Genomic DNA, 26,383 nt, shown 5'->3' with positions numbered 1-26,383 from the left:
GAGGAAGAGACAGGGAGAGAGTGAGGGACAGGGAGAGAGGGGAAGAGACAGGGAGAAAGTGAGGGAGAGAGTGAGGGACAGGGAGAGAGAGGAATAGACAGGGAGAGAGTGGGGGACAGGGAGAGAGGGGAAGAGACAGGGAGAGAGTGAGGGACAGGGAGAGAGGGGAGGAGACAGGGAGAGAGCGAGGGACAGGGAGAGAGGGGAAGAGACAAGGAGAGAGGGGAAGAGACAGGGAGAGAGTGAGGGACAGGGAGAGAGAGGAAGAGACAGGGAGAGAGTGAGGGACAAGGAGAGAGGGGAAGAGACAGGGAGAAAGTGAGGGAGAGAGTGAGGGACAGGGAGAGAGAGGAATAGACAGGGAGAGAGTGGGGGACAGGGAGAGAGGGGAAGAGACAGGGAGAGAGTGAGGGACAGGGAGAGAGGGGAGGAGACAGGGAGAGAGGGGAAGAGACAAGGAGAGAGGGGAAGAGACAGGGAGAGAGTGAGGGACAGGGAGAGAGAGGAAGAGACAGGGAGAGAGTGAGGGACAAGGAGAGAGGGGAAGAGACAGGGAGAGAGTGAGGGACAGGGAGAGAGTGAGGGACAGGGAGAGAGAGGAAGAGACAGGGAGAGAGTGAGGGACAGGGAGAGAGAGGAAGAGACAGGGAGAGAGTGAGGGACAGGGAGAGAGGGGAAGAGACAGGGAGAGAGTGAGGGACAGGGAGAGAGGGGAAGAGACAAGGAGAGAGTGAGGGACAGGGAGAGAGTGAGGGACAGGGAGAAAGTGAGGGACAGGGAGAGAGTCAGGGACAGGGAGAGAGAGGAAGAGACAGGGAGAGAGTGAGGGACAGGGAGAGAGGGGAAGAGACAGGGAGAGAGTGAGGGACAGGGAGAGAGGGGAAAGACAGGGAGAGAGTGAGGGACAGGGAGAGAGGGGAAGAGACAGGGAGAGAGGTGAAGAGACAGGGAGAAAGTGAGGGAGAGAGTGAGGGACAGGGAGAGAGGGGAAGAGACAGGGAGAGAGTGAGGGACAGGGAGAGAGGGGAAGAGACAGGGAGAGAGTGAGGGCAGGGAGAGAGGGGAAGAGACAGGGAGAAAGTGAGGGAGAGAGTGAGGGACAGGGAGAGAGGGGAAGAGACAGGGAGAGAGTGAGGGACAGGGAGAGGGGGGAAGAGACAGGGAGAGAGTGAGGGACAGGGAGAGAGGGGAAGAGACAGGGAGAGAGTGGGGGGCAGGGAGAGAGGGGAAGAGACAGGGAGAGAGTTTGGGACAGGGTGAGTGTGTGTGTGTGAGATAAGTGGCAATAATGAAGTAACCACAGCGTAAAATCTCTGAGGAACTGTTAAGATGAGTGTCTGTAACACCCTGTAATTCTGGGCGCCTTAGTCCCTACACTCTTCCATTTATATTTCTCTTCTCTCTCTCTCTCTCTCTCCCTCTCTCTCTCTCTCTCTCTCTCTCTCCCCACAGACCAATGTGGTTTGACGTAGGCAGTAGTGGCATACTCCCTTCTCACTTATGGCTTGAAAGCTAGGTGGAATATCTGTTTGTTCAAGATCTGTGTCTGATCTTAGAAGCACATTTCTTCACACAGGTGAACTACAAAAACCTAGCTACCATGTATTACCATTGGTCTCATCTATCAGAATACATAAGATGGTTGGACAGCTCTCCAGAGGGTTGGACTCCTGAGCTTGGTAGAACAAGAGTATTTTCCCTGAAAAGTTTTCGTCAAGTAGTGTTTTTCCTGAAATAGTGACAGCCATTTGTGAGTGTTCTCTGGAGAAACATTAGTAATGTTCATTATGGCCATGTGTTTAATATCACTGTGTGTGGGTAGATGTATAGCTCGCTAGACTAATGGGAATGTTCTGTTGACGTAGTCCAGGTCAAACCACAGTCATACATTACACTGTGTATGTTTTCAGCTTCTGTTACACCAATCAATAATCTATAACCAACACGAAACCTCTCTACAACCAATATATAACCCACCTGAAAGCTCTCTACAATCACTCTACAGCCAGTTGCTAGATTATATTCTAAATGTGGGATTGGTAGTAGATGTATGGTAGTAGATGTATTACTATGTGTGATAACGAAACCTTTAGCTGATGATAGGTTTCAGAGTGCTATATGCTGAATCAACACCTTGTTGTGCAGTTGGTTGTTAGCTGAGGGTGTATTGCTTGTTTATTAGTGACTCGGTTCTGTTTGTCACAGGATGTATTTTGTTTTGTTACATATTTGAATACGTACATCAGGAAGTGGAATTCTCAGAAACTATTGAAACTTCAACTATTGGCAGTGCAGTATCTGTATCGTTATCTCTCTCTGTCTCTCTGTCTCTCTTTTATGTCTCTCTCTCTCTGGGAATAAATACATGTGTGCATCATGAATGTTTCAGCAGGGAGAATGCCCCCCTATCTGAAGTGTGTTTATATGTCAGAACCCCTGGGAGGGAGGAGCGAGAGAGGAGAAGGGAAAGAACATGGGGGAGGAAAAGAGGAGAGAAGTGGACAAAGTAAAAGAAGAGAGAGATGGATATGCATGCAGTTTAAGAAAAAGGCAATGTAAGGGAAAATGTGCAAAGGAAGTAGAAAGACAAGAGTGACAGAATAAGAGACGGAGGGGGAGAGATAAAGAGAGAGGGGAGAGAGAGAGACTGCCTGCTTCTAGTTAGAAACATATTCCCTCAAGTGCCCTTCATCTGCTCTGTCATAAACACACCCCACTTTTCATTGAAAGCACTCCTCTCCTACACACGCCCCAGCATTACCCCCCACCCCCCCACCCCACCCCAAGCACACACACACACACACACACACACACACACACACATACACACACACCTGAACAAACAAAGATACAGAGGTGTGCGTTACTGTAATCCTACTGTATATGCTATCCACCGTGTGAAAAGTAAGCAGCTAATTGCATAGTTCCCAGCCTGCTTGTCGTATAAACAATGGCGTGTCAGACATGTCGAGAGCCAGTCCGGGAATCACCATTTTAACACACACCACACACAGCTCAGGTGAGTGGGTGTGTTTGTGTGGGACTAGTATCCATGAAAACCATTCACCAGAGTATAGTGAGATTATAAAAAAATAAACAGGGACAACTGCTGACATACAGACACACACATGCATGATTAAGCATATGTGGATCCACACAGCAACTCTTATCTGTATCCTCCTGGTCAGAATCAACTCCTAGACCCACTACTCATTCGCATTCTGCATAGGGGCTCATTTGGAAAGAGAGACGGACAGGTGGACAACAGGTGGCCAGACAGACAGACAGACAGACAGACAGACAGACAGACAGACAGACAGACAGACAGACAGACAGACAGACAGACAGACAGACATATGGGAAGTGGGGTCACAAGATGTCAGCTGTTAACCTTTCCCTATCCCCACTATTCATGTTTCTTCCTTTCCCACACTCTCCATTCAACTTCCCCCCTCTCTCAGATGCAATATGCTCCACCCTCCCCACTCTATTTTATTTCAATGCGCTCTCCATGTCACCCCTCACCCAAACGATCTATTTTTGCCTCTTTCTCTTTTCTCTCTTTCCATCTCTGCCTTTCCGTTCTCCAGTCACTTCATCCTCCACCTTCCTCCCTCTCTGTCTCACACTCTCAGTTAAGACACAGCTTTATTTTATGTGAGGCCTTTATAAATTAATTATTTGATCCTACATTCTCTCTCTCTCTCTCTCTCTCTCTCTCTCTCTCTCTCTCTCTCTCTCTCTCTCTGTCTCTGTCTCTGTCTCTCTGTCTCTCTGTCTCTCTCTGTCTCTCTCTTTCTTTGTTTGTCTCTGGGCTGGAGGGCATAGGGAGACTTAAGTGCTGCGATAGAAAATATCAGAAGCACATCTAAGCAATAAAACATATGAGCCAGTATTGTATGGTATGGTGCCCTATATCTCAAGGCCTTGTTGTTATAGATCAGCTGACATCCACATGGCTGGCTGTGTGTGTTTGCTCGGTAACAGCAGATAAAGCTTCTCCTGATCATATCAACACAGAGACTCCAGGTTCTATCTGTCTGAGGGGTGGAGTATAGACAATGAACAGTGAAGTGTTCTACATTTTTATATTTGACCTTTATTTAACTACGCAAGTCAGTTAGGAACAAATTATTATTTACAATGATGGCTTACACCGGCCAAAGCCTAACCCGGACAACGCTGGGCCAATTGTGCACAGCCAGATGGGACTCCCAATCACGGCCGGATGTGACACAGCCTGGAATCGAACCAGGGTCTGTAGTGATGCCTCTAGCACTGAGATGCAGTGCCTTAGTGCCTTAAAAATTGTAATATCTTACGTTTCACTGAGTCGTGGCTGAACGATGACACAGATAATATAGAGCTGGCAGGATTTTCCATGCACCGGCAGAACAGAGAAGAAGCTATTTGCCAATGTCATGAGATATTGCTCACCTGAGGCACCTTATGATAAGCTGTAGACCACACTACCTACCAAGAGAGTTCTCATCTATATTATTCGTAGCAGTCCATTCACCATCACAGACAAATGCTGGCACTAAGACCGCACTCAACCAACTCTATAAGGCCATTAAACAAACAAGAAAATGCTCATCCAGAACCAGCACTCCTAGTGGCCGGGGACTTTAATGCAGGCAAACTTAAATCAGTTATACCATAATTTTTACCAGCATGTCACATGTGCAACCAGAGGGAAAAAATCTCTGGAACACCTTTACTCCACACACAGAGATGCATACAAAGCTCTCCCCCGCTGTCCATTTGGCAAATCTGACCACAATTCTATCCTCCTGATTCCTGCTTACAAGCAAAAACTAAAGCAGGAAGTACCAGTGATTTGCTCAATACGGAAGTGGTCAGTAGACGGGGATGCTATGCTACAGGACTGTTTTGCTAGCACTGAGTGGACTATGTTTCGTGATTCATCCAATGGCATTGAGGACTATACCATATCAGTCATCGGCTTCATCAATAAGTGCATTGACGTCGTCGTCCACACAGTAACCATACGTACATATCCCAACCAGAAGCCATGGGTTACAGGCACCATCTGCGTTGAGCTAAAGGCTAGAGCTGCCGTTTTCAAGGAGGGAGACACTAATCCGGACACTGATTAGAAATCCCGCTATGCCCTCAGACGAACCATCAAACAAGCGTCAACACAGGATTAAGATTGAATCCTACTACACTGGCTTTGACCCTCGCCGGATGTGGCAAGGCTGTGAGCAAGAACTTTTCAAAAACTTTAAACAGGTCAACATTCACAAACCAGGATGTGTACAAAAAGCTTGCATGGAACAACTGGCAAGTTTCTTCACTGACATTTTCAACTTCTCCTTGGCCGAGTCTGTAATACCTACATGTTTCAAGCAGACCACCATACTGTAGTCCCTGTGGCCAAGGAAGCAAAGGTAACCTGTGCTTTGAAAGGCAGGTCATGGCTCACATCAACAGCATCCTCCCAGACACCCTTGACCCACTCTAATTTGCATGCCGCCCCAACAGATCCACAGATTACACAATCTCAATCGCACACCACACCGCCCTTTCCCACCTGGACAAAAGGAACACCTATGTGAGAATGCTGTTCATCGACTACAGCTCAGCATTCAAAAATCATAGTGCCCATGAAGCTCATCATTAAGCTCAGGACCACGGGACTAAACACCTTCCTCTGCAACTAGATCCTGGACTACTGGTGGGCCGCCCCCAGGTGGTAAGGATAGGCAGCAACATGTCTGCCACGCTGATCTTCAACACGGTGGCCCCTCAGGGTTGTGTACTTACTGCCCTCCTGTACTCCCTGTTCACCCACGACTGCGTGGCCAAACACGACTCCAACACCATCATTAATTTTGCTGATGAGACAACAGTTGTAGGCCTGATCACCGACAACGATGAGACAGCCTATAGGGAGGAGGTCCGAGAACTGGCCGTGTGGTGCCAGGACAACAACCTCTCCCACAATGTGAGCAAGACAAAGGAGCTGATCGTGGACTACAGGAAAAGGCAGGCCGAACAGGCCCCATTAACTTCAACAGGACTGTAGTTGAGCGGGTCGAGAGTTTCAAGTTCCTTGGTCTCCACATCACCAACAAATTATTATGGTTTAAACACACCAAGACAGTAATGAGGAGGGCACGACAAAACCTTTTCCCTCTCAGGAGACTGAAAAGATTTGGCATGGGTCCCCAGATCAAAAGTTCTACAGCTGCACAATCGAGAGCATCCTGATCGGTTGCATCACCGCTTGGTATGGAAACTGCTCGGCATCTGACCATAAGGCGCTACAGAGGGTAGTGCGTACGGCCCAGTACATCACTGATGCCAAGCTTCCTGGCATCCTGGACCTATATAATTGGCTGTGTCACAGGAATGTCCATCAAATTCTCAGAGACTCCAGTCACCCAAGTCATAGACTGTTTTCTCTGCTACCACACAGCAAACGGTACCGGAGTGCCACGTCTAGGACCAAAAGGCTCCGTAACAGCTTCTACCCCCAAGCCATTAATCAAATTGCCACCAGAATAGTAACAATGACCTGCCCCCATTTGTTTTGTAAACTGCTGCTACTCACTGTTTATTATCTATGCATAGTCACTTCACCCCTACCTACATGTACAAATTACCTCAACTAACCTGTACCTTTGCACACTGACTTGGTACCGGTACCCCCTGTATATAGCCTTGTTATTATTACTTTTTATTATTGTTTTACTTTAGTTTATTTGGTCAATATTTTCTGTTGGTTAAGGGCTTGTAAGTAGGCATTTCACGGTAAGGTTTACACTTATTGTATGTGACAAATAAAGTTTGATTTGATTCGATTTTTTAATAATAAGTTTATAATAGCATTAAGGCACCTCAAAGTTTTGTGGTATATGGCCAATATGCCTTGACTAACGGCCGTACAAAAGTACACCGCGTTGTGTCATGCATAAGAACAGCCCTTAGCTGTGGTGTTTAGGCCATATACCACACCCCCTCATGCCCTTTACTTAAATATATAACAGGGGATGGCAACTAGTTTTGGCCTCCAGCCAATTTGTTCCTGAGTTTGTAGCTAGTCGGTGCGCCAGAACATAATTAACCTATTAACAAATAGCCTACTAGCTACCCAATTCAAAGCACTACACTACACATTTAACACGTGGTTAGTGGGCTAATCAATTCATTGACAATAACATGTTAATTTTGATCTGATTACATTGTTAAAACCACCTATGTATTCATGAATAGGCCTACTTACTCTATTAAAATACATTAATCTTACCTTATTTTTCAACTGCCAAACCAGTTTGTCTTGTTTGCAAATCAACTGTCGCTGTGTTCAAATAATTACATCTGAGATGTCATTATGAATCTAAGCATCGGAATTTTACCACCCCAGACATGTGGCCCGAGTCCGACGCAGAAAGGAGGTAGGCCTCTTTAAGGAGTGCATGGTAACAGTATTGGAAGAAATAGCTGTGTCAACATATATATGGATAACATAATTGCATAATAATCTGTCAAACAGCTAAACCTATACCTCTTATTTCTTAGTGATCCAACAAAACCCTCTTGCTAATTTGTCTACTCAACTTTCAGCACCGGGCGCTGTCCATATTGATTTTAGAAATAGCAACCCACAGTCAAGTGGTGGCTGCATCTCAAATCATATATTTTTTAATTTATCTAATTATATCCTACTGTCTTTATCATGGACATATTCCCACTAATATTTTACACTTTTTAAAATGTTTGGTGCTTATTTATATTTATGTGTTACGTTCGTTGGATGAATTAGACCAAGGTGCAGCGTAATAGGCGAACATCTTACTTTATTTAAATACCGAAAAACAAAACAAACAAAAAAACGAACGCAAAGTTCTGCAGGCTACACAGCACCTATACAAAATCAATATCCCACAAACTAAAGGGGGAAAAAAGGCTGCCTAAGTATGATCCCCAATCAGAGACAACGATAGACAGCTGCTTCTGATTGGGAACCATACCAGGCCAAACAAAGAAATAGGAAAACTAGAATGCCCACCCAAATCACACCTCAACCTAACCAAATAGAGAAATAAAAAGGCTCTCTAAGGTCAGGGCGTGACATAATGCCAAATCATTTGACCGCTGTAGGTTGAGATTCTTATTTCCTAACTTTAAAGACCATATACCCATCACATCCCACATTATGATAATGAAGTCACTCAAATGTGTGTTTGGGTCTGAATTGGGAAGGTGTAAAACATATCAACGAGAGCAGGAAGGCAATCAATCTTATGGCATAGGCCTAAATTCTCTTCAGTTCATGAGCTATCACTCCTCATGCCATGAAGGAGAAAATAATTCCAGCATTAAACTTTGATTCATTGATTGAATAAAACTATATCAATGCATTTGCATCATGACGTTCATGTGATGGAAAAGTAAAACCAATTCCGATTCAGATTCACTTTTGTCCTACAAGAGGAAATCATACCACTTCTAACACATCACATAGGCCTAAACAACGTATATAGGAAACACAACAGGAAACAAACAATAGGAAAAGTCAGGCAGATACCTTTCCTACCCTCCTACCCCACCCCACACCTGCCCACATGGGGAATTGTTTATAATAGTGATAGCCCCTGGGATGAATGTCCTCCATTTAATTGTCTGTTTTCTCTGACCTGGTGGTCTGGGGTGGAGATCATGTTGCGTGCTCTGCTCTGTATAGTACGTTCGTTCAGTAGGTGAGGGGGATCCAATCAGTTCGTTTAGATGTTTTTTATAGTAGGCCTATAGGCTCCTCCACTGATATGTAATAGCCTATACACTTTACTTTAATGCAAACTTTCAGAACATACATTGCGAAACTTGAAAGAACGTGTGATTCTCGCGGTCAAGCAAAACGAGTAACACCTAGCTATTTTAAGATGAATGTACTAACTGTAAGTCGCTCTGGTTAAAGGTGTCTGCTAAATGGGGCGGCAGGGTAGCCTAGTGGTTAGAGCGTTGGACTAGTAACCGGAAGGTTGCAAGTTCGAACCCCCGAGCTGACAAGGTACAAATCTGTCGTTCTGTCCCTGAACAGGCAATATTGTAACTCTTCCCATAACAGTCACGTCAAGCATAGGGTTGCTATACAATTAAAATGTCAAAATAATATACCCTTGACAAAACTATAAAATAGCTCCCGACTACCATGAGATGTATAGATTTCATGTATTACATGAATGGTGACCATTGAAATCATGTTTTAATGCTCCATGTATTCAATGTATTCCATTTCAAATTTGGCTCTCAATGCTGCTTTACTTCCAGGCTATTATGACTCATCTGGCAGTTCCTTCTCTGTATGTTCCCTAGTCACTGTCCACAACACCAGGCTTCACACAAGCATATTTCAGCATGTCATCTGTCTCTGTGGGATACTGATGGGTAAAGCATAGACAAATAAACATACTTATATATTAAACATTTGAAATTAACCTCCCTCATTCCATGCTCTGATTAAAAGTCTATTCAGACTCAGACAAACCAGTGGATAACATTACTACTAAGATGTACATGACCTCAGGAGGAGAGAGAGAAGGGTAGAGAAACATGGGAGAAAGGGGGCAGGAGAGAGTTTTAGTGTGTGTGTGTGTGTGTGTGTGTGTGTGTGTGTGTGTGTGTGTGTGTGTGTGTGTGTGTGTGTGTGTGTGTGTGTGTGTGTGTGTGTGTGTTTGTGTGTGTGTGTGTGTGTGTGTATCTGCGTGTGTCTTGGCTGTGGGTGTCAAAGGGGTGGATAGGTCTGACAGAGACAGAGCTCCTGGAAGTCCCCTCACTGGCCATGAAACTAAAGTACCCTCTCTTTCACTCTCCTTCCCTCGCATTTCTTCTCCTTCAAACTCTCCTTTTGTCTTCCTCTATTTCCCAGACACTTAACAATATGCCCTCCACTTTTCCTGGCTAGGACACATGTATGACATACTGTACAGCTAAGCTTAAGTTCCTATGTCCCTGCCACTGTACAGAAATCCATTAAAATCTCGCCTCAGGCGACCAGTGATATATCTTTCTCTACCCTGTCCCTCTGCTGCCCTGCAGTCTTATAGTCCTGCTGGCCTGCTGTTGTTACAGTTGGACCATGTTAAGGTAAGGAGGCTATTGCCATACTTCCACCATGCTTCTCACCCCTTCACTGACCCCCTGTCCTATTGCCCTCTGCAGTTAGAGTTAAGGTTGGGTGTGTGTGTGTGTGTGTGTGTGTGTGTGTGTGTGTGTGTGTGTGTGTGTGTGTGTGTGTGTGTGTGTGTGTGTGTGTGTGTGTGTGTGTGTGTGTGTGTGTGTGTTTGTGCTGAGTGCCACCTGTAGGGGTCAGGTTGGTTTTCTACACGCCCCACAAATGTTTAGCAATATAAAGTCATTTAGCTTTTATCCACAGCAGCGTTTAAGCCTATAATCATAATTAAACAGTCAGTATGATCGGATCCATATCAGAGACTGACATTCTACCCTGAGCTCTGTGCAGTTCTGTGCTTCTGTGCCTATGTGGCTCTGCAAAATTTCGCCATGTTGTGTTTCTGTAGTTCTGTGCAGTGCCGTGGTATAATAGAGAAAGCCCAGAAGGCTAGTGATTTAGAGATGACTGATACATACACACACAGGTATCATTACCTACAGATGGCCAAAGTGCATGTGATCGTGCATGCATGTGTGTTTGTACATGTGTGCTTGTGAGAGAGAGAGAGAGAGAGAGAGAGAGAGAGAGAGAGAGAGAGAAAGAGAGAGAGAGAGAGAGAATGTGTGTGTGTGTGTGTGTGTGTGTGTGTGTGTGTGTGTGTGTGTGTGTGAGTGTGTGTGTGTGTGTGTGTGTGTGTGTGTGAGTGAGTGAGTGTATGCGTAATTATGAGTGTGATGGTGCTGAGAGAGAAACGTCTCTGTTTGGGAGAGCCATCTGTTGAGACAGACTTACACCGTTCATCCTCACCATAATTACCATGCAGGGAACGACAGAGCGGAAAAACGACAGCCACGAAAACAAGAGGGAGAGAAGGATAGATAGATGAGTGATACTTCACTTAACCACTGGCAAGTCAGACTATATCATCTCTGATTACTAGACAACAATAGAGAAAAGATAGTACTGTACACTCATACGCATAGCTGATTATGTGGATGCTCTGATAAAGTATTCTATGAAATAAGAGATCGTTCAGTTCCACCTGACTTATACCACACAGAGGAAAAGGTGGATATCTCCCAGAGCTGGGAGATACATAGATACATACAAACATATGGTGCAGAGTGCATAGGCTATACATTAAATGTTTTATTCAATAACGATCATACCAAACATGCATCTCTCATTTTTAGGAAAAAATAAAGTTATTGCAACTAGATTATGGTTGTGCTCAAAATGTGCTTTATAAAGCCACTACTATACACTATCTAAAAGCAACCAAACAACATCACTGAAATAAGGGTGGCACTTTATCTTGACACACATATTAGACATGAGTCCTGCTATATTTCAACCTATAGCCTATATAGGTCTCAAATAGAAACAACAACATCATATCAATTCTGCTTCTGCTCTTTCTCAATACAAACAGCCACAGAAACCGTTGTCCCTGCCAGACATGCATACAGACAAGTAAACATAGAGAGCAGTTGGTGAGAAGACAGTAAGCATGGAGGATTCTTCTTGTAGAGTAATAGGAGAAATAGGAAAGGAACATGGTATAGTAAATGTCAGAGTAAGGTGGACTGACCTTTGTAAGAGAGTTTTAGCCGGGGAACATTGCTCTTTTTCTGTTGGGCTCCAGAGAGAGCCACCACCCCACACAGCAGCACCACCGTGCCCCAGAGAGAGGCCATGATCCAAGGGAGAAGAGGCCAGACAGGTCCCTGAAGCACCAGTCCTCCAGAAGACAGTAATTCGCAAAGCCTTACCAGAATCTGTCCTAGGTTCAGGGGTTAGGGGTCAGGGGTTCCAGAGACACAGAACCTGCAAATGCAGCAGGGGTATGGGTCAGTGTCATAAAGGGCCAGCCTAAGGAAGTCAAACAGAACTGAGCCAAACGTAACTAACTGGGACTGAACTGAGCTAAACAGGAACCACACAGCAGACTCACATCACCCCAGTGTTGGAGGTCAGAGGCAGGAGGAGTCCCACCATACCGATCCCAGGGTGAGTGAGGGGCTAGAGATCAGCCTTGACGTGGGTCTCTGCTCCAGCAGTTCTCCAGTGTTGACTTTCTGTATGGTTTTCTATTTTCTCTCTTCGAGCCTCCCCTTGCTTAGAGCTCTGTCTTAAGTTAGTGTAGAAAAACTGGTCCAGTATGTTCCAGTTCCTAATCCAATTAGTTTGGGAAACAGAGTCTTTACTGAGACACTCCTTCTGTAGTTCTCACAAATTCACTATACAGATCCACTATATGTCTTCAACACAGCCCAGCTCAGCCTAGCCCTGTCCACACTGCACACTGCACACAGGGCAAATGAAAGCAGCTGAGGGAGCCAGCACAGCCAGAGGGGGGGAGGTGGGTAGAGCACGGGAAAGTGTGAGAGAGCGAGAGAGCTGCAAGAGTGAAAGAGAGAGGAGGGAGAGAGAAAGAGAGAGGGAAAGAAGGAGGGCAGAGTGAGTAAGAGAGGAGCAGTAAAGCATAGAGAATAGTAGAGCGGAGTGCTTAAATTGAATGCTGTGCTGTAATTGAACGCTGTAACGGAGAGGTTGTGACTGTTTATTTTCTACAATGAGCTCTACTGTTTTACCTCAGATTGCTCTATTCCTCTACGCTTGACCTCTGCTACTCTCCTTCTCCCAATGCTCGGTTCTACCTGGGGAGACCTACCCTATCTTGATATATCATTGACAGCAGGACTCTATCAGTACCACTACCAGGACATTAGGTCACTGGTATAATGAATAGTAGACATGTCCTTTCCAGATCAGTCAACAGTCTCAATGCTCCACAATAACCATCTGAATGAGTCCCATACAGCCTCTACAGGCCTGGCTAGCTGGACACACCACTGTTACTGTTTCGCAGCCAAACACACAATTTACTGGTCAGCCTTGCAAAACAGGGCCAAGGACTTCACTGTCCTTGAAAGAGCGAGAGAGGTAGCTAGTGCTATTGTAATAAGGACAGATTGCTACGGTAGTTGCAGTGGGCTGTAGGCCAGAAGCTTGGAGAATGGACTCAGCATTAGATTACTGTCCTGTGAAAACATTACCATTAGAATGAAGCTCAGGTCTTATCTGGCTTTAATCAACCATTTATCCCTTAAAACATGTTTCAGATTAGGGGATACAAATGTTTCTACTTATTTACGTTTTACTCTTTGTTGTGTATAGGATTTGTTTATTGACATTACAAAGCAGTAGTGTCAGTGGATAACATCATGGCATTATGGTGAAATACAGCTCCTTCGGAAAGTATTCAGACCCCTTCTCTTTTTCCACATTTTGTTACGTTACAGCTTTATTCTAAAATGGATTAACCTATTTTTCCCCCTAATCAATCTACACACAATACTCCATAACTACAAAGTGAAAATATATATTTTTTTTATAAAAACATTTTCAGACCCTTTGCTATGAGATTCTAAATTGAGCTCAGGTGCAGCCTGTTTCCATTAATCATCCTTGAGATGTTTCTACATCTTGATTGGAGTCCACCTGTGGTAATTAAATTGATTGGACATGATTTGGAATGGCACACACCTGGCATGGCACCATCATCCCTACAGTGAAGCATGGTGGTGGCAGCATCATGTTGTGGAGATGTTTTTCAGCGGCATGCACTGTGAGACTTGTCAGGATCAAGGGATAGATGAACAGAGCAAAGTACAGAGAGATCCTTGATGAAAACGTGCTCCAGAGCGCTCAGGACCTCAGACTGGGGGCGAAGGTTCACCTTCCAACAAGACAACAATCCTAAGCACACAGCCAAGACAACGCAGGAGTGGCTTCGGGACAATTCTCTGATTGTCCTTGAGTGGCCCAGCCGAGTCCGGAATTCAAAAATCTCTGGAGAGTCCTGAAAATAGCTGTGCAGCGACTCTCCCCATACAACCTGGCAGAGCTTTGGAGGATCGGCAGAGAAGAATGGTGGAAAGTCCACAAATACAGGTGGAAGGAAACCTCAATAAGCTACCAACATGTCAGTGCTCAAACTTTATTTGTCTGACAATACAACAGAACAAATTAAGCGGAATGACATTTACTCTCACGGGTAGCAAAAAAATAACTAGCTGAAAGCCACGCCCTTACTAAGCCACACCTCCAGTCTTCTAATCTGACCTGGTTGATCATAGCCAGTGGTGGAAAAATTACCCAATGATCATACTTGAGTAAATGTAAAGATACCTTAATAGAAAATGACTCAAGTAAAAGTGAAAGTCACCCAGTAAAACACTAGGTGAGTAAACATTGAAAGTATTTGGCTTTAAATATACTTAGGTATCAAAAGTAAATGTAATTGCTAAAATATACTTATGTATCAAAAGTAAAAGTATATATTATTTCACATTCCTTACATTAAGCAAACCAGACAACACAATTTTCTTGTTTTTTTAATTTACGGATACCCAGGGGCACACTCCAACACTAATTTACAATCAAAGCATTTGTGTTTAGTCAGCCCACCAGATCAGAGGCAGTAGGGATGATCAGGGATGTTCTTTGAAAAGTGTATGAATAGGAACATTTTCCCGCACTGATAAGCATTCGAAATGTAACGAGTATTTTTGGGTGTCAGGGAAAATGTATAGATTTAAAAATAACATTATTTTCTTTAGGAATGTAGTGAAGTAAAAGTAAAATGAATCAAAAATATAAATAGTAAAGTACAGATACCCAAAACAACTACTTAAGTAGTACTTTGAAGTATTTTTTCTTGAGTACATTACACCACTGATCATTGCTCAATATCCCAACTGACATGTGATCTATCCACTATTTACCCAGCGCTGGGTTGTTTTTAACCCAGCATTTTTTTATGTACAGTATATCTTCTAAATCTATGTACAATAATTGTAAACACAGAGACACTAGAAAGAAGACAAAATCAAATAATGTTAAGCTAAATAATGTCACTCTATAGTGTCAGCGGGTCCTGACATGTCTAATGTGTTCACATCTGTTCTGACCTGTCTCACACCTCTACTTCCCTTTCCATCTCTAAACCCCTCACCTGTCATTCCTCTATCTCTCCCTCCCTCTATCTCATCCTCCCTCCTTCCTTTCTCCCTCCTCCCTTCCCTCCATCAGCGGTTGTCAGTCTTTTCTCTTCCACCTCTCGATCCCTATCCCCCCTCTTCCCCCTTTTCACATTTCTCCCTGCAACAGTTCTAAATCTGTTTCTCTCTCTCCATCTCTGCGAGGTCCCTCTCCCTACAGTCAGACATTATAATTTATATTAATCCTACTGAGATCACTTGGCAGGGCTTGCTATAATCTGCTGCCAATGCTTACTGTACTGTACCTAGAGTCAATCTGTAATGGTTAGTTAAAACTTTATTTTGACACAAAAATGAAATATTAAGGTAAAGGTTCAAACTATTATAAATGTACAAGTACTGGCATATCATTGTAGAGTTGCGTTGAGATGGTGATAAATTACTAAACACTGTAATCCACTGCTGTGAAGGTTTTGTATTTGTGGTACCTAGAACCTAGAGTGTCTTGACAAATAATACTTTTTCATAAATGCAGCATTGAACTCTAAATTACCCTGATATTACTTAAATTAAGGACCTTCAAGCCTACCAGGAAATTGTGTGGTTGACTGCTTTGAAGCACCAGACATTTCTTTGTAGATTACTCAGTTTCTCTTATGAGTTCAGCGTAGGTCAAACGGTCTGGCTAGAGCAACAAAATGTTTACTTTGCATTCAAGCAGTCATGGATATCTAATAACCTATCTTTCATCAAGACTTGGTGGTGATAGTGGTTACACAATCTCATCGGTGCCCAAAGCGGTCAGCTGACGGTGTGACAACAAAACTTACCCTCTGTGTTTTTCTGAGAACTCAGTGTTGAAGGACTCTCCTATCCAGGTTTCATAGGAGACTTTATATCCAGCAAGTCATCAATGCGCAATGTCCCACTCCTCAACTGTGCTCTTCGTGTGTTTCATTGTGCTTATCAGGACATCAAAGATCACAGGTTTAAACAACATTATGAAATTGATTAATCGTGGTTCATGCTAAGACAGACAAATACTGTATGTGTATATTGTGTGAGTGATTGGCTCCATCCATCACAATGAAAAATGTAATAGATGTATACAGTACATATGAAATTAATTTAAGTTTCCACTACAGTAGGGTATACTTCTCAGACACTTGGTGCCTGATCACATAGAGAAATATACCATGCTCCCCATATCTCTCTCTGTCTGACATATATTCCCACACCCACAGTCACACAAGGAAGTTCGAAGAAGTCATCTAGAACACTGTTGTTGTTATAAGAGCTCACTGAGCTGATCACATGACCTTTTGAACTCAGGTCAAATGGACAGGACCACTGTTTGGTCCATGTACACTGCTATAACAGTTACATGAGACATACATATTCCATACCAAAAGTTACCAGACACAATCAATTTCATATTATCACAATTCAAAGATTAAAGCCTTAACTATCACATACGGTTTTGTTATTTCCCACAACCGTTATTGCCCAGTTTTCACAAACAAGTGAGGTTAAAACAGGGAAGTTAGAATTAACACTATCAATCAACACACGTAAAAGCCATAAACAGAGTCATCAATCATAGACTCATCAAGAGGACTATTCGATCAATCAATCAAATTTATTTATAAAGCCCTTCTTACATCAGCTGATGTCACAAAGTGCTGTACAGAAACCCAGCCTAAAATCCCAAACAGCAAGCAATGCAGGTGTAGAAGCATGGTGGCTAGGAAAAACTCCCTAGAAAGACCAGAACCTAGGAAGAAACCTAGAGAGGAACCAGGCTATGAGGGGTGGCCAGTCCTCTTCTGGCTGTGCCGGGTGGAGATTATAACAGAACTTGGCCAATTGTCTTTCCTCTTAAAGTGTGTAAAGTGGGATGTCACTCGCTGACAAACATCTGACAGTTAGTAAGCCGTCTCCCTTCTCTACTGAATGATAATGAGTTCTAGTGTGGATGCTCTGGCCATGACTCAGGACTGGTAGAACAGACAGAACCCTGAAATCCAAATCATTTCACACCCAATATTAGAATTATTGACTCTTTTAAACAATGAGCAAGACACTGAATTATGTAGTGGCACAGAATTCTGAATTTAACCAACTCAACATTTGAAATTGCACATCTGGCCATCAGTGGTCTATCCACCACAGAGTGTAACTTTGAATGGAGATGTGTGTTTTAGTCATTGTAGTTCTATGTGTCTGGTCTAGACCCAGGGCTGATGGTAGTGACCACTAACATAGCAAAGTGTATAATGACCCATTTAGAAACACTGAGAACAGCAGAACTAATCCCCTACTGAAGTGGGTGGAAACATGGTTATGGTGATGTAGATTTGGAGACTGTTCACACACGCACACACACACGCTCACGCACGCATGCACGCACGCACACACACACATACCCACCTAGATATAATTTGTAACCTATCATAGGCTTTGCACGTTTGTAACATATAGTACATTTTGGAAATTCGTAACAGTGCACATTTTACAAATGTATAACATATAATACAAATTGTAATTCAAAACATATCACATGAAATTGGTGATGGACTTCCACAAATTAATACATACCACACAAAAAGTAGCATATCATACTAAATGGAGGGTTGCTAATTTACTTACATAATAATATGAAATGCTCTGAGACCAGGTTATGAAGCCAGACAGGACTATTGTTGAGGTAGATGACTGGTGAGTGGCCCACTTGAGATTGATAAAAAACACTGTCTTCTTTCCCATCTCTTGACAACTCTGATTGAAATGTAATTCTATCTAATGGAAGGATATCAGTTTGTTAGAAAAGTAGTGATGGGCGACAGCATAATAAACAAGCTTCAGAAAGCTACAGAGGAAACAAATGGTTGTGTTTGAAATTCTTCACTGCTAGCATTGACCATTCCATCCTGTTAGGGAATGTATTTAGGACAACTTAAGAGTCCTCCACTCCTCACTCTCCTACTCCCGTCACCTCTTCAACTCTTCTCCATCTCTCAAACCATATCTCCACTCATCTCATTTCATCCCTTTTCTACACCTCTCCTCCGCATGTCTTAACTCTCCCCCTCTTATCTTTCCACCTCTCTCTACTCCTCACCCACCCATCACCCCTCCACTCCTCTCGATCTCTCTCTCTCTCTCTATCCTGTTCCATTACCCCTCTCTTCACTTTTCTCTCCATTCCTCTCCTCATTTCTCCACTCCTCTCTCCGGTGCTATCAAATCCCCTGAATCTGACACAAACTTTCTCTCTCTCTCCTTCGCTCTCTCCTTCACTCGGTCACAGTGTCTGATTTCATCTTCACAGCCTTTGTAAAACCCAGAATATTAGCCTCCTCTGCCTTTCTTTTCAGCTCCTCTACTGTTCAGAAACACACTGCATTACATTAGTCCAGTTTGTCTTTCAGTCTTCAGACAGTCTCCTGTGGGTTTATGGGTTATCAGAGAGCTACTAAATATAAACGGTCACATCCACTAAATAATGGTGTTAATACAAAGAGGACTTGAAGTGGTCTGACGACCTCAAAGGACTGGAGAGCTTAAAACTCATATATTTCTGGAGTGAGAGGGGGAAGGGTTTGAGTTTATTATGCAGTGGGGTGCTTGTGGTATTGTTAGGGATTGGGTGTTAGTGGAGAGGTTCTGTTGATACCCACTGGGAGTCCGGATAACCCCATCAGAGCTCACTCAGGCCTTTTCAAACAATACCACCTCCATCGCCCCACCCCATGTCCACACATGCACTCCTAACTCTCAGATCTCTCTTCCCCCACCCCACTTAAGACCTGACCCCCATCCAGACCAGCTCTGTTACCCCATCTGACTCAGAATAGCCATCTCTTCTTTTTCCTCCACTCCACTCTCTCCCCTCCCCTCTGTTCTGTCTCCACTCCACTCTCTCCCCTCCCCTCTGTTCTCTCTCCACTCCACTCTCTCCCCTCCCCTCTGTTCTGTCTCCACTCCACTCTCTCCCCTCCCCTCTGTTCTCTCTCCACTCCACTCTCTCCCCTCCCCTCTGTTCTCTCTCCACTCCACTCTCTCCCCTCCCCTCTGTTCTGTCTCCACTCCACTCTCTCCCCTCCCCTCTGTTCTCTCTCCACTCCACTCTCTCCCCTCCCCTCTGTTCTGTCTCCACTCCACTCTCTCCCCTCCCCTCTGTTCTCTCTCCACTCCACTCTCTCCCCTCCCCTCTGTTCTCTCTCCACTTCACTCTCTCCCCTCCCCTCTGTTCTCTCTCCACTCCACTCTCTCCCCTCCCCTCTGTTCTCTCTCCATTCCACTCTCTCCCCTCCCCTCTGTTCTGTCTCCACTCCACTCTCTCCCCTCCCCTCTGTTCTGTCTCCACTCCACTCTCTCCCCTCCCCTCTGTTCTCTCTCCACTCCACTCCACTCTCTCCCCTCCCCTCTGTTCTCTCTCCACTCCACTCCACTCTCTCCCCTCCCCTCTGTTCTCTCTCCACTCCACTCTCTCCCCTCCCCTCTGTTCTCTCTCCATTCCACTCTCTCCCCTCCCCTCTGTTCTGTCTCCACTCCACTCTCTCCCCTCCCCTCTGTTCTCTCTCCACTCCACTCTCTCCCCTCCCCTCTGTTCTCTCTCCACTCCACTCCACTCTCTCCCCTCCCCTCTGTTCTGTCTCCACTCCACTCTCTCCCCTCCCCTCTGTTCTGTCTCCACTCCACTCTCTCCCCTTCCCTCTGTTCTGTCTCCACTCCACTCTCTCCCCTCCCCTCTGTTCTCTCTCCACTCCACTCTCTCCCCTCCCCTCTGTTCTGTCTCCACTCCACTCTCTCCCCTCCCCTCTGTTCTGTCTCCACTCCACTCTCTCCCCTCCCCTCTGTTCTCTCTCCACTCCACAGGGCTGGCAACAAGATCTCATGGCCTGACACGGTCTGACTTCAATATACACGTTTGTCCAGGGTGGATAAACATTGCGTCTTGACGGTTAATTACAGTTTAGGCGTTCATTCCGATTTGGTTAACTTAAGGGTTAAGGTTTGGGATAGAGTTAAAACAGAAACAACTCAAAGGTTAAGTTTAGGCCAAGGATGTCATTCCCCCCCGCATTCGGTTTTCATCGAGGTCCAGTGGGGTGCACTTAAAATGTATTACATTTCGTTGCCGTCCAAATTTTTAATAAAATAGTCCCATATCCATCACTTTTGGAATTTTCGATGCTCCCTGACTGTCTAGCATTAATTTGTATCACTGTTAGCAAGCTGGACAGAGTGAAGAGACTATAAATATACTGTAGGTCATTTTTACACAGTTTCAATTTGGTTTTAGTCATTTCAATGTCAAATGTCAGTTTTTACCAAAAATAAATACCCCATTAATTCCAATTGGTTAACGTTGTGGGATAGGGTCAAAACCAAAATAATAAAAACGAGTGCCTAGCTATGAATAATATGATTGGAGATGAGTTTGTGTGTGTGTGTGTATATATTTGTGTGTGTGATATACCTGAGAAGAAACATATTATCAGGTATGAAGGTAAGGTAACAATGTTTTAATAATTCAACAGGGGCAGGCAATAGACAAGTCAAGGCAGGCAGGGGTCAGTAAACCAGAGGTGGGGCAATTGTACTGGACGGCAGGCAGGCTCAGGGTAGGGGGAGGTCAATAATCCAGAGGTGGGCAAAGGTACAGGTCGGCAGGCAGGCTCAGGGTCAGGGGCAGGCAGAGTGGTCAGGCAGGCAGGCTCAGAGTCAGGACAGGCAAGGGTCAAAACCTGGAGGGTGAGAAAAAAAAGAGAGACTGGGAAAGCAGGAGCTGAGACACAAAACACTGGTTGACTTGACAAACAAGACGAATTGGCAACAGACAAACAGAGAACACAGGTAGAAATACACAGGGGATAATGGGGAAGATTGGCGACACCTGGAGGGGGGTGGAGACAATCACAAAGACAGGTGAAACTGATCAGGGTGAGGAACAGGCAGTGGTTGGAGAAGACCAGCCAGAGCTTGCCGAGGAGTCTTGTTCTGTGCGCAGACTGTGCATGTGGCGACAAACATGGCAACATCCGGAAACAAAGTAGGCCACCAAAAGTGTTGTCACACGAAGGCCAGGGTCCGACGAGAGCCCGGTGATTGTTGATGGAATTTATATGTTTAAATGAATGATTAGAATGTTCTACCCTGCAACTATATAATTGTATGTAATTGATTAGAATCATCAATGAAATACTTTGGAATCATCAAATTATTATTAATGATGTGTGTAGTCTGTCAGTAAAATTATAATAAATGATGTGTGTAGTTTTAGTCAGAATTAGGGTAAAACAATATATCTGTACAATATGTCTCTGTAGTATCTTAAACACAGACTGTCTGATCAAGATTCACTGCCGACCTTGTCTAGGGGCCACAGAGATTTGGGAAAGGACAGGGAGTGCTTCTCACGGTCCCTAATCTTTGTCAGCTGGGTATTGATACAGTATGTGCGTAGGATACCTACTGTTTGTGTAATGTATGTGTGTATGAATTCTGTTTTTGTGCAAACGTATGTGCGTAAGGAGCTAGTATAAAAGGAAAGGTTTTGTACAACGAACTTGCGTGGCCGTGAATAAACATCACCGCGAGAAGCACTTGATTCCCAACATCGTAGTTCCTCTCCGTGGTGCTGAGGCGGTGGGAGAAGAAGGCGCAGGGATGCAGCTTAACCGTGAACGTAGCCTGAGGCCAATCCACCACCGCTCTCATCTTCTCGGGATCAATCTGGACACTCCCAGCAGAGATGATGTGGCCCAGAAAGGGAATGGTGGAGCGATGGAACTCACACTTTTCCGCCTTAACAAACAACTTGTTATCCAGAAGGCATTGCAAAACCTGACGTGGACCACGTGTTCATTGGGGGAGCTGGAGAAGACGAGGATGTCATCAATGTAGACGAAGACAAACGGTTCAGCATGTCGTGGAGAATTTCATTCACCAGAGTCTGGAACATGGCATGGGCATTGTTGAGGCCAAAGGGCATGACCAGATATTCGTAGTGGCCGCTGGCCGTGTTGAAGGCGGTCTTTCACTCGTCCACTTCTCATATCCGCACCAGGTGGTAGGCGTTTCGTAGATCCAGCTTGGAGAAAACAGTGGCCCCATGGAGTGACTCGAAGGCCGAGGAAATTAGTTGTAGCGGATAACGGTTCTTCACAGTAATGTCATTGAGTCCCCGGTAGTCAATACATGGGTGCAGGGTCTTGTCCTTTTTCTCCACAAAGAAGAAACCTGCGCCAGCGAGAGGGACCGATAAATCCTGTAGCTAGGGAGTCACCAATGTAGGTCTCCATAGCCTTGGTTTCTGGTCCGGACAGAGAGTACAGATGTCCCCAGGGCAGCGTGGTGCTAGGGAGAAAGGCAATCCCGCAGTCATAGGGGTGGTGCGGAGGAAGGGAAGTGGCCGGGGACTTGCTGAACACCTCCCAGAGGTCCTGGTACTCTGCGTGAATGGCAGAGAGGTCCGGGGCAACTTCCAAGCCCCCATAAAGACGTCCCGGGACAGGTTGCGCCGACTTCAGACAATGGGCATGGCAGAATGGACTCCAACCCATGATAGCACCCGTAGACCAGTTGTTGAGGGGACTGTGTCGCTGGAGCCAGGAGAATCCCAAAACCATGGGAATCTGGGAGGGCTTGATGAGCAGAATAGTCTCGCTGTGATTCCCTGACACACGTAGGTTGATGGGAGTGGTGTTATGGGTGGCCTGACCTATAGAGCGCCCATCCAGCACGCGAATATCCATGTGAATGGAGAGGTGCTGAGTGGGGTTGTTCAGCTCGGAAGCCAGTGTGGCGTCCAAAAAGCTCTCATCAACCCTTGAGTCAATGAGGACCCGAAGAGATTTGGACTTGTTTCCCCACAGCAGAATAACATGAAAAGGTGTATGAGCAAGGGAAGCAGAGAACTTCTTCATATGGCCCACCAGAGTACTCGCTCCTACCGGTGAGCCTGGTCTTTTACTGGGCAAGAGGACACAAAATGACCAAAAGAACAGTGCTTCCTGGTTCCACAAACTCTCCGCTGCCAACGTGCAGAAATACACCATATAGCCACTCTGCTGTCGTCCTGCTGGAGCTGGATTAGCTTTCGGGCAGCTTCTCTCCCAAAGAGCGTGGCATCAAAACCTTCCTCACCTCTCCCACGAACCTCTCCAGATTCACGCACAGGGCCGGCTGTTGTTCCAATACGGTGGTAGCCCAGGTGAGAGCCCTCCCAGACATCAGCGTGATGAGGTAGGCTATCTTGGAGCGATCTGAGGGGAAGGAGGAGGGCTGAAACTCTAAAATGATGGCATAATGCCCGACATGTGTTCGGCTCTCCATTAAAGCGTTCCGGGGGTGGTAAACAGGGCTCCCGGGAAGGTGGGGTGGCCAGTGGGGCAGCGCTGCTAGCCGCCAAGTTGCTGAGGAGTGATGGGGTTACCACCCTGGCAGGCTGTCCCCCAGACAACCCACAAAATAGCTCCAGCAGCATGTCCAACGCCCGGTCTTGGCACTCAGCCAACGTTTGTGCCCCCTCCGTAAGACGACAAATAAGTTCCTCGTGCCTACCAATGGAGGCTCCTTGGGAAGAGATGATGTTGCGCAGCTGGCCTTGGTCTGCTGGGTAAGTCATGGCCAGTTTGTACTATCAGGTATGAAGGTAAGACCCAGATGCAGACAACGTCGAATTAATAATGGTTTAATAATCCAACAGGGGCAGGCAATAGACAGGTCAAGGCAGGCAGGGGTCAGTAAACCAGAGGTGGGGCAACGGTACTGGACAGCAGGCAGGCTCAGGGTCAGGGTAGGCAGAGGTCAATGATCCAGAGGTGGGGCAAAGGTACAGGTTGGCAGGCAGGCTCAGGGTCAGGCAGAGTGTTCATGCAGGTAGGCTCAGAGTCAGGACAGGCAAGGGTCAAAGCCTGGAGGGCGACTGGGAAAAGCAGGAGCTGAGACACAAAAACGCTGGTTGACTTGACAAACAAGACGAACTGGCAACAGACAAACAGTGAACACAGGTATAAATACACAGGGGATAATGGGAAAGATGGGCGACACCTGAAGGGGGTGGAGACAATCACAAAGACAGGTGAAACAGATCAGGGCGTGACACATATGAAACAGAGACACAGTCTCTCCTGTTTCCACGGATATTGAGTTGCCTATCATGATGAAACGGAAGCTTTGGGGGTGGTGAATGGGCATAAATCCCATGGCTCAGGATCTGAAAGTCGTGTATTAAATAGACAGATTAGTCCATGTACTATTTATAAAACAAAAACTGGGGACAGTGTTCTGTCCTCGACATCCATGCAGCCCACCCTATCCACCCTATCTGTCCATGCAGCCTCACTCTATCCACCCTATCCACCCTATCTGTCCATGCAGCCAGGGATGTAATGGAGCATAAAACACATACATGCTGTTTATGAACCTGTTACAAACGTTTAAGCTAAATTAGCATTGGTAGGATTAGAGTTTACATTACTCGCTGCCAGTCATCTAAACCAGCGTTTAACATTCTAGCCACTAAATCCCTGGTGGAAGTCCCACCCTTACCTTACAGGATTAGTAAACTAAAACACATAGACCTTCACTCTATGATTCAATACATTCCAGTAAAGTGATATACTGTACAGTAATCTTACCCGTCAGTAGGGAATAGCCTATAGGATTCCTGTTCTCTAACTGGCAGGTTTAGCAGAGCTCTGAGGGTCACTGTTCTCAGCCTGTTCTTTCATCACATGAATTTATCATCTGCCATGAATATTTCACTGTGAGTCTACCTGAGTTACACAACCACAAGGATTCACATTGTTCCATGTCTGTCTACACAGAGATGACATGAACTGGGATAGGGAAATTTACATTTCACCACCGCAGGCTCTGCTGTTGAAGGTTAAGCTCAGGTTTGTTCAATATGATTTGCTGTAACACCCTTATCTATCCCCAGAACCACACAGAAATCTAAATATATGTTTTTTAATCAATAAACATGGATTTTTGGATGATGTTTTTAGGCCTGCTCCTATATGTATAACACACAGGTCTGATTGGGCATCGTTGATGTATGTGTGTGTGTTCTGTGGCATTATGTAAGACCAAGAGAAATAGGAACTGAGACTGCCACTTGGTCAGCAGTCTTGTTGTGTACTGAGCCTTGTAAGCTCTTGGCACTCTGTCCTCCATAGTGAACCAGAGTCCTGCTAACAGTCAGTCAGATAGATGTACTTTCCAGGCAGGGCTTTTCTCTATCACTGTGAATATGCAGCTGTTGTAAACTATCCAGATCCTTAGAAGGTTTCCATGCTATCATGAGACACACCAGACTGACAGTACAGCTTTAGACCTACACCATTATACCGTCTCTGTCCAAGTAACTTCTTAATGCATTCACTTCACTCGAATGTTAGGGTGATCGATCATGAATTGTACAGTTATGTTATTGTTATCAACCAAAACATTCGTGTTATCTTTTCCCTCCAAAGGGAATTGTCCTGCCTCACACCTGTTAGTGTGTGATCATGATGAAGTCTATCCCAGACTGCAGACAGTCCTTTCAGCCAGGCCTGATAACCTCTGTTTAGACTTAATACAGTAAAACCTCTGTATGATGCTTATCAACATTGATTCATTGTTCATTCCTAATGGTTAAGACATGAACAATCTGATTATAATTCTGTCCCAGCAGAGAAGCCAGGAGCATTGCAGTTGTTCTCTAAATGTATTCACCATTCCTGGAAATTCACAGAGCACTGTTTTATTTTCTCCACACACAGAAACCTAAGCCTACACCCTACCAATAGTACTAAAACATTTGACACTAAAGAGGGACTTTATGTTACATATAGTTTATCAGTCCCTCAATGATTTGTTGTGATATTTGTGGGCAAACAGAAAAGTACTTAACTAAAAACAGTACTACTTAAGTAGGTTTTGGGGGGCATCTGTACTTAACTATTTATAGTTTGACAAATGTTTGTTTTGCTTCACTACATTCCTAAAGACAACAATGTACTTTTTAATCCATACATTTCCCTGACACCCAAAACAACTTGTTACATTTTGATTGCTTAGCAGGACAGGAAATGGTCCAATTCACCCACATATCAAGACAAAATCAGTGGTCAGCCCTACTGCCTCTGATCTGGCGGACTCACTAAACACACATGCTTAATTTGCAAATTATGCCTGAGTATTGGAGATGTCTATCCTTAAATGTAAAAAAAAA

At 45.0% G+C, this 26,383-nt stretch overlaps 1 protein-coding gene across 2 annotated transcripts in view; it reads right to left on the bottom strand.

The window, feature by feature from the left end:
• Positions 1-12,462, bottom strand: part of LOC139405875 (semaphorin-3ab-like) — a 29,531-nt gene extending 17,069 nt beyond the window's left edge. The window contains exons 1-2 of one of the 2 annotated variants that reach the window (XM_071148316.1): positions 12,099-12,462; positions 11,736-11,971 (exon numbers count right to left, since the gene is read on the bottom strand). In XM_071148316.1, the coding sequence (XP_071004417.1) occupies positions 11,736-11,841 (106 nt within the window). In that variant the 5' untranslated portion in view covers positions 11,842-11,971; positions 12,099-12,462. Of the gene's footprint in view, positions 1-11,735 lie in introns of both variants that reach the window. The other variant, XM_071148323.1, reaches the window with a different exon arrangement.
• Between the last annotated feature and the right edge of the window lie 13,921 nt (positions 12,463-26,383).

This window comes from Oncorhynchus clarkii, chromosome 1 (assembly GCF_045791955.1).
Source record: "Oncorhynchus clarkii lewisi isolate Uvic-CL-2024 chromosome 1, UVic_Ocla_1.0, whole genome shotgun sequence".
Lineage (NCBI taxonomy): Eukaryota > Metazoa > Chordata > Actinopteri > Salmoniformes > Salmonidae > Oncorhynchus > Oncorhynchus clarkii.
This window is presented reverse-complemented; position numbering and strand designations above follow the sequence as displayed.